Below are 8,967 nucleotides of genomic sequence, written 5' to 3' on the forward strand. Positions count from 1 at the left end.
TTGTTGGTATTTTTTTTTTAAAGAAAAAGTACAACGTATAATATTGGAAAATTTTTATGTTTAAAATTGATTTGTTTTAACATCTCCATCACAAACATACAAAACCACATACATTTATTCATCGTTAATAATAAAAGAAAACATCGAAATTGAACAGACAAAGAGTTAGAATCAGATATATAAATCGTTATATCGTTCGAAATTTTAAATAACAACGTTGTGGCTACATAGAGAATCAACTATTGATGTTTGCATCTACAGTAAAACACACCTAGATATGATATGCAAATCATATGCCCATGAATAAGAAAGAAAAGCATTGATAATTTTCTCAAATGAATTGAAAACCCTTCTCTTGATACAAAATTATTTGGTTTGTTTTTAATATTGTGCTGGCTTTCTTTTCGCATCGCTTTATTGATTTCAATATAATTTTTTCCGGAAAGTTAAAAAAAAAAAATTAAAATTTTACAACAACTTTTCTTGAGAATAATGCTCGAACAGTGAAAGTTTATGCCGAACATTTAGACTTTGTCAACATAAAATATATTTTCATCGGTCTTAACAAAAAACAATTAAAATTGTCAACTGTTGCATAAAATCCCTAATCAATTAAAATTGATTTTTTTTGTCGGAATTAACATTTTCATAGTTTCGCCGAAATTATAGAAAAGCTATTATTTCTCAATAACTCCAACAGCTCTTATTAAATTTTAATGTAAAATAAAAAATTTTTGTGTTCGATAATATAATCATTAAACTCGACTCGTATTATTTTTCACGTGTACCGGTGTCCCTAACAAAACGAAAATATCCAAACCTACTTCATCAACATATGTACGTATATATGCAGGAGTCGCCCAACGAAAGGGAAAAATAGTCAAAGCAAATTCGTCAACATAGGTACGTGTGTATATACATCCATTTGTACACGCAGTCATCGTAACAGCATATCATTCCCCCACTCGCATGAGCAGCGACGGTCGTAGGCAACAGCGGTGATCATTTGCGAATAGAGAAACAGCAAACTGCATAAGGTCAATGCCCTTTCATAGTCAAATATATTTATATGAAGAAAGAATTTAGAAATCATATGGTACAGCACCAGGCCAACATATTAAGACCAAAACAATTCATTTGAGAAAAATAAAAGTTAAGGGAAAAAAAGCCAACATATTGTCAACAGTGTATCTTTACAACGAGCCCAACGGAACCCCTCTTTTCACAAACAAGTGTTTTGATGATTAGAGATTGAAATATGTTTTAATATAAAGCGTTTTTTATTGGAAAATTGTGGAAATTAAAACACAATTCTTCCGTTCTACGACAATAAACAAAATTTATTCAACGAAAGCGAGCTGTTGGAATATTGTGAAGAAGCAACACAACGATTCCATTCTACGAAAAATAAATTTAAATATTTTAGCGTTATAAGGAAAATTGTGAAACGTAAGCACAATTGTTCCCATCATCAAACAAATAAATAAAATAAAACTATTATAAATGAAAATTACAACTTCATAAAATAACAAACACCATAAAACACATCTTTATTTTCATCATTTTAAAACTAACAACACACATTTCTGAACTAACACAAAACATTGGTCCGCATTTGATACAATTTGCTATCAAATGGAAATACATTTTTTTGGGAATCTCTAATTTATCTGCAGACAAGAATATTTCGACTTGGGACCCTTTGACGTTTTTCGATTCGATTTGGATATTCGCGTCGATTTCTTTTCCCGTCGATCTCTTGCTCTATTGGAAACGTCATTCCCAATCGGAAGTCACATGATTTTTCGAGGAAATTTCTCTTCGTTTGACTGGATTTCTACAAAAATTCGTACTCAATAAGAATTTTTTTTTTTTTTGTCGTTTATTGGGACTTTTTCAGAGAAATTCTTACTCGAACGAAATTCTGCTATTTCACTGCATTTTACTACGATAATTCTTACTCCAGCAGAATTTCACTACTTTTTATCGTACCTTTCCCAAGAATTCTTGCTCGATAGGAGTTTATAGCCCTTTATTGGATTTCCACGAGAGTTCTTGCAGCGGAGGGTTTGGCTGCCTTTTATGAATTTTTTATCTCAGGAATTCTCAGTGACTGGGATTTCGATTCTTCCACCTTTGATGGAGAGATTCTACGAAGGCCTAACGTTTTCAAATCTCGACAACTCTTGTGGTTTTGAAATTGTAAGGTACATATTTGGCAATTCGTTGCATTCCCGCTAGTCACTTACAATTTTCAGGATCAAACCTTTGCATAGAAGAAGGGATCTGTTCTTCCATTTGCTCCTGGTAATTCTGTACCTCACAGAATTTTCGCAATCCATTGCATCACCCCGATCGGCCCACATTCTTCGACTTTGCATTCTGCTTTGAGTGAGACTATTTTTACATTGATTGTTGGCATTTGTAAGTTGTATTTTTTTGGCAATTCGTTGCATTCCCGCTCTGCAGCTTACATTTCCTGATCGCTCTACATTTTGATTGCACTTACAATTAAAATAACAGTTTCTCATTCAACGGATCACATCACGCTTGGGGTTCAAAAGCCATACAGATTCGCGCGAAGATCTTTTTTTGGTGAACCTACGAGATATCGATTCTTCTTCTAGCTGACTCCATCCATATCATATTTGTCATTGTCGTACAGTTCTGTTCTTCCCTTTTTTCGAGATGAGTCTGACGACTAAAGGTGCTAAGACCGGCACAGGGGACACTGGATGTATGGATACCAATCCGACATCGGGGTCTACTGACCACAGTAATTCCACCGGTGCATCTATGGAGACTTCCCTCAACAACGATAAATTTTTGTTCGATTGTGATCACTTGATCTCATTTTGTACACAATTTGAACAAAGTGACATTTCTGACCAAACCGACTCGGTTTTGGAGGTGAAACTAGAGGACTTGGAGAGCCGTTGGCAAAGGCTACAGGCAACTTATGAAGGTGTTATGCTGTCTCCAAGGTCTTCGAACACCAGGGACTTCAGGGAAAATGCGAAGATAAATTTCAACGCCAGTTCTGAGGCGTATTACACAGCCAGATCTCAAATTCTGGATATTCTCAAAATAGCTAGCGGGAATACTAGACAGTCTACGAGACACAGTCTTATCCCCAGTTATATACCACAACAGCAATATATTCCTCAAAACACGTCTCTGGAAGTCTCAAACAGCTGCATTAAGGTACCGCCTTGTGACACTGAGATTTTCAAAGGAGGCTACGAGGAATGGCCGTCATTCCGTGATATGTTCACGGCAGTCTATGTTAACCACCCCAAGTTAACGAAAGCTCAGAAACTTTACCATTTGCGGAATAAAACCAGAGGTGCCGCTGGTGCAATCGTCAAAAGGTACACCTTATGTGACGAGAATTTCGACATAGCATGGAGTGCTCTGAAATCCCGCTACGAAAACAAGCGTGTGCTTGTTGACAATCAACTGAAGATGCTTTTTAATATTCCTACAGCAACAGTAGAGAATAGTGATTCCATTCAGAGAATCCAATCGGCAGTAAATGATTGTCTGTGTACTCTCAAGACACTTGACGTTGACGTCGAAAGTTGGGATCCGATTTTGATATATCTGGTATCGACGAAATTACCAGATGAAACTCTTTCTCTTTGGGAACAATCTTTGAAATCCCACCGAGATTTACCGACATGGAACCAACTTGACGAGTTCCTCATAAACAGATTCGAGGTTGTAGAACGCATCACCAGCATTAAGTCTACGAAACAACAGAATAACATCCCGTCTCAAAATTCTGCCAAGACTCAGTCACCAAATAACTCATCTGCCAAAATTCAAACGTATCACTCCCAAGAGAAACTAAATTCGTCATGTCCTGTTTGTGTTTCCAAACATTCAATTAGGACTTGCCCAGATTTTCGCAAATTTACAGCACAACAGCGTATAGACTTTGTCTACAAGAATAAAATTTGCAATAATTGTTTGGCTTCAAACCATCTAAAAGCAAGTTGTAAAAGCAAAAATACATGCATTATTTGTCACAAAGCACATCACAGTCTTCTCCATCTTAGGAAAACCACTGATAACAACAATAATGTCTCTCAACCACAAACTTCCGAGACGAAGTCAAGTGACGCAGAACCAAATTATCAGTCACAAGACGATATTCCTTCTACATCAAGACAAAATCGTCCTTCCGGTGTTCAAGCAAATTTTGCCTCAAACAACGATATGATTCTTCTAAGGACAGCTTTAGTCCAAATTGAACATCAGGGAGAATTATTCACTGTTAGAGCCCTAATAGACCCGGGTTCTCAACGAACATTTATCTCAAAACGAATTCAGAATTTATTACAAATTCCCACTACTAGAGCCCAATTCGAAATTTTCGGTATTGGAGAACAAACTCAGATCTCTGACAAAGAATGTCAATTAGTGGTGGTATCCGAAAAACACGATGTACGTTTCACTATTTCAGCAATTGTGCTGCCAAAATTAACCAGACGTTTACCGTCTTACTCATTCAAAATACCACATCCTTCAGATTTAGAAGATCTCGATCTGGCGGATCCCCATTTTAATAAATCAGCCCAAATTGATTTAGTTCTTGGCAATGATTCCGAACGTTTCATCAATATTGAAGGAATCAAGAAGAATATTTGTGGTGACACTTCAGCATACAATACTATATTCGGTTGGGTGCTCAGTGGCCCAATGCGAGCTGAAACTGTATTCTCTTTCTCTGTGAACGTTCTCAAACCAGAAGAACCCGCAATAAGCGATCTTCTCAGGAAGTTTTGGGAACAGGAAGAAATACCCTCGTCTCCTCTCGTCTCAGATTCTGATGCGTTCTGTGAAGAATTCTACAGGAAAACTACAACTCGAATATCGGACGGTCGTTATATGGTGAGGTTACCGTTCAAAGACGAATTCTCATACTCTTTGTATTTAGGATCGTCTAGATTCTTGGCTCTTGCTCAGTATAATCGTATGGAGCAAAATCTTTCGAAAGAACCCGAATTAGAATCTCAATACAACGCTGTTTTAGGCGAATATCTGACTCTTAATCACATGGAAGAAACGTCTTCTCGTGAGATATCCATGGAGGGTAAATTTAACTCTTTTTATTTACCCCATCACGCCGTTGTACGCCCTGAGCACAAGTCGACGAAAGTCCGAGTTGTTTTCAACGCTTCTCGAAGGACAAAGTCTGGCTACTCATTGAATGATGTACTTCACGTAGGACCCACATTGCAGTCTGATTTGACTTCTGTGCTTCTCAATTGGAGGAAGTACCGATACGTTTTCTGTGGAGACATCCAGAAAATGTACAGACAAATTCTTGTTCATCCCCACGACAGACCATACCAGCGGATATTGTTTAAACCCGAAGCGAATGGTCCGGTTAAGGACTATCAACTTAGGACCGTCACTTTTGGCGTAAATTGCGCTCCGTTTCTCGCTATACGTACACTGTTACAACTGGCGTCAGATTCAGAACACGATTATCCTCATGTCGCAGGTATTCTCAGACGAGAAACCTATGTCGACGATATATTGTCCGGAGGCTTCTCTGTGGACGAAGCGGTCCAAGCCCAGAAGGACCTGCTTGTGGTTTTGAAACAAGCAGGATTTCCCCTTAGGAAGTTTATTGCCAACGATAATCAGCTACTGGCTCATCTCTCACCTGAGGATCTTTACGATTCTGAATTTTTACGCTTCCAGGAGTCAAGTTCAGCTAAGACGCTGGGAATCAAATGGAACGCTTTAACTGACACTTTTGGTTATTCCGTCAAACCCGTTGAGTCAAGTCATGAAATGACGAAACGCAAAATTCTCTCTGCAATTGCCCAGCTATTTGATCCCGCTGGTTGGATCACACCTATTATTATTAGGGCCAAGATTCTTATGCAACAACTGTGGTTAGAAGGACTTGAATGGGACGACTTTCTCGGCAGGGATTCTCAGCTTGCGTGGGATGCAATTGTCTCCGATCTATATCACGTGGAGAGCCTTTCTATACCCAGATGGATTAGATTTGTCCCTGACGACGTCATAGAAATCCATGGATTTTCAGACGCTTCACAAGCTGCATACTGCGCTTGCGTTTATATGCGATGTCAGAACGAGAAGTCTGTGGTTTTCTCTAATCTTCTGGTCGCCAAAAGCAAGGTTGCGCCTCTTAAGCCTGTTTGTCTCCCACGGCTGGAGCTGAATGGTGCATACCTCCTTGCCAAGTTGGTCGATTATGTTTTATCTACATGCGACTACGAGATCAGCAGCATAACTCTATGGACGGACTCTTCGATAGTACTCGGCTGGCTTTCAAAGCCGCCTTGGTCTTGGGAGACATATGTTGCTAATCGAACCTCAAAGATTCACGATCTTGTCCCTAATGGTGTTTGGCGTCACGTCCCGACGCATGATAATCCTGCCGATCTTGGCACGAGGGGATGTACACCTCAGTATTTGAATATGAACCCTCTATGGTTCAATGGCCCATGTTGGCTGACTCAACCAAGTTCGTCATGGCCAAGGAACAATCCCTTGGAGTCGCCGGAGTTGGGAAGGCGTTCGAAGGTACAGACATTTCACGAGACGAATGAAGAATCCGACATATTGCAGAGGTTTTCTTCTTATACTCGGTCTCTAAGGGTGGTCTCTTATATTTTTCGATTCTACGGCAACTGTCTTAGTAGATATCGCTCTACCGAGAAGAATACTTCTTTATATCTTTCGCATAAGGAAGTGAAATTTGCTAAGATTCGCCTAATTTCACTGTCTCAAAGGAAATTTTATCATGATGAATACGACCTGTTAGGCAAGTCCGAGGCAATAAGCGAGAGAAGTTCACTAAAGGTGTTGAATCCATTTCTGGATCGCGAAGGGGTCATGCGAGTTGATGGACGACTGGCTGATTCTTCTCTTCCATATAATGAGAGACATCCCGTGATCTTACCCGGAAATTCCCGATTATGCCACTTGTACCTACTCCATTTACATCATTTCCTGGCTCATGCCGATTGCACACTTATGTGCAGAATGGTCCAAACGGAGTTTTATATTTCTAGACTCAAGCCTAGGGTAAAGGGCGTCATACACAGATGCAGGACGTGCATCATTTTTAAGCATAGACCATGTGCTCAGATCATGGCTCCACTACCTCCTTCGAGATGCGCTCTGACTCCTCCTTTTCACATTACTGGAGTCGATTTTGCAGGGCCTTTCGAGCTTAAAAGCTCTACTTTACGCCGCTCCCCCATGGTAAAGGGATATGCTTCCGTTTTCGTCTGTTTCGCGACGAAAGCAATACACTTAGAGCCATGTTCCGAGCTCTCTTCTGCAGCATTTGAGGCTGCATTCACACGATTCGTCGGAAGGCGGGGGCTACCCCAGAGGGTAGTTTCCGATAATGGTAGAAATTTCGTCGGCGCCAGCCGAAAAATGCTAAGAGAATTCATGACTTTCGTGAAGACTTCAGCAGACGATATAGCCGAGAAGTACTCCAGTCATGGCTTCGAATGGCAGTTTATTCCTCCCTACGCACCGCATATGGGCGGATTGTGGGAATCCGCAGTGAAGAGCTTTAAGCACCATTTTAAGAGAATTACTGGGGCTCACCGATTCACTTTCGAGCAGTTTGCTACTCTTCTTGCCCGTATTGAGGGAATTCTCAACTCCAGACCCATATCAGCGATTTCTGCTGATCCGAGTGATTTGACGGCTTTGACACCCGGCCACTTTATTAAGGGGTCCCCTATCATGGCATTTCCTGAGCAGGATTCACAGAGGTTGTCCCTGGTCAACAGATGGACAAAACTCAAAGCCCTTCATCACCAATTCGCTATAAGGTGGAGGGAAGATTATCTTAAGGCACTCCATAAGAGATATAAGTGGAAAGGTTCGGATCGGAACTTGAAGATAGGCGATTTGGTCGTGGTCATGGATGACCTGCTACCTCCTAACGACTGGCGTTTAGGGAGAATAATCCGGACTCATCCAGGATCCGACGACAATACTCGAGTCGCGGATATACGGATATCGTCTGGTACAATAACTCGTCCCATAGTCAAACTTTGTTATTTACCTCTCTTGGACCAAGATCCATTAGACTCATCACTATCATAATCTTCCTCCCATTCATACTCGCCTTAAATAACACTAACATCACCGCTTAAATCCACATCTAACCCTCATCTAACCCCACATTTCACCTCATTTCATTGGCTTCTTCTAATCCGTAAAAACCTTACTTACCTTCTTCATTTCCAGAAAAAAAATGGGCTCAAAGCAAATGAATCTCAACAAGATTTATGAGTGCGCCATCTGTTTGGAGAGGCACTCGCTCCGCTACTGCCGAATCTTCTGCGGCATGACGGTGGCAGATAGGAGGGTGACCGTCCGTAACCACAAATATTGTATGAACTGCCTGGCCCGGAGTCACGAGGTGGAGGACTGCCACTCAGCCGCCACCTGTCGAAAATGCGGCTACCAGCACCATACGATGCTGCACCCACAAATTCCGGTGCCTCCTACCGCCCTCACACCAGCATATGTAAGCCCCAAAGTTGCCAACCGCTACACGAAGAAAGCGACGACTGAAGCCACCCCCAGACGCAAGAAGTTGAGGACAAGAAGCCAACGACCAGAAATCAAGCCGTCTGAGCTGCTGCAGAAACAGCTGCTCGCTGAGGCGCTGAAATGTGTGGCAACAGTTATCTGCGAAGATGTTGCGTAGATGCAAGGCCGGCGGCATGGACAATCCTGTCCTTAACATTTGATTTTATATTTTGTTTTTTGTTTTGAATACTTGAATTTAATTGTACCATTGAATTATAATTGAATTAAATTGTTAAATTGTACTTCCCAACTCTGATTGTAATAGAATGCTAAAAGGCATGTCAGTTTGTACTAAAGGAATGATATGGAATTAGAACATTCCTGACTACATGCCCTTTTTAGAAACTTACCATCAAA

General features: G+C 40.7%; 1 protein-coding gene across 1 annotated transcript; it reads left to right on the forward strand.

The window, feature by feature from the left end:
• The first annotated feature begins 2,688 nt into the window (after positions 1 to 2,688).
• LOC131994762 (uncharacterized) lies at positions 2,689 to 8,728 on the forward strand. Its single transcript, XM_059361640.1, has 2 exons — positions 2,689 to 5,963; positions 8,263 to 8,728. The coding sequence occupies exons 1-2, from the start codon at positions 2,689 to 2,691 to the stop codon at positions 8,726 to 8,728; spliced, it is 3,741 nt and encodes a 1,246-aa protein (XP_059217623.1).
• The last annotated feature ends 239 nt before the right edge of the window (positions 8,729 to 8,967 follow it).

The sequence above is a fragment of the Stomoxys calcitrans genome, chromosome 2 (genome assembly GCF_963082655.1).
Source record: "Stomoxys calcitrans chromosome 2, idStoCalc2.1, whole genome shotgun sequence".
In the NCBI taxonomy this organism is placed as follows: Eukaryota; Metazoa; Arthropoda; class Insecta; order Diptera; family Muscidae; genus Stomoxys; species Stomoxys calcitrans.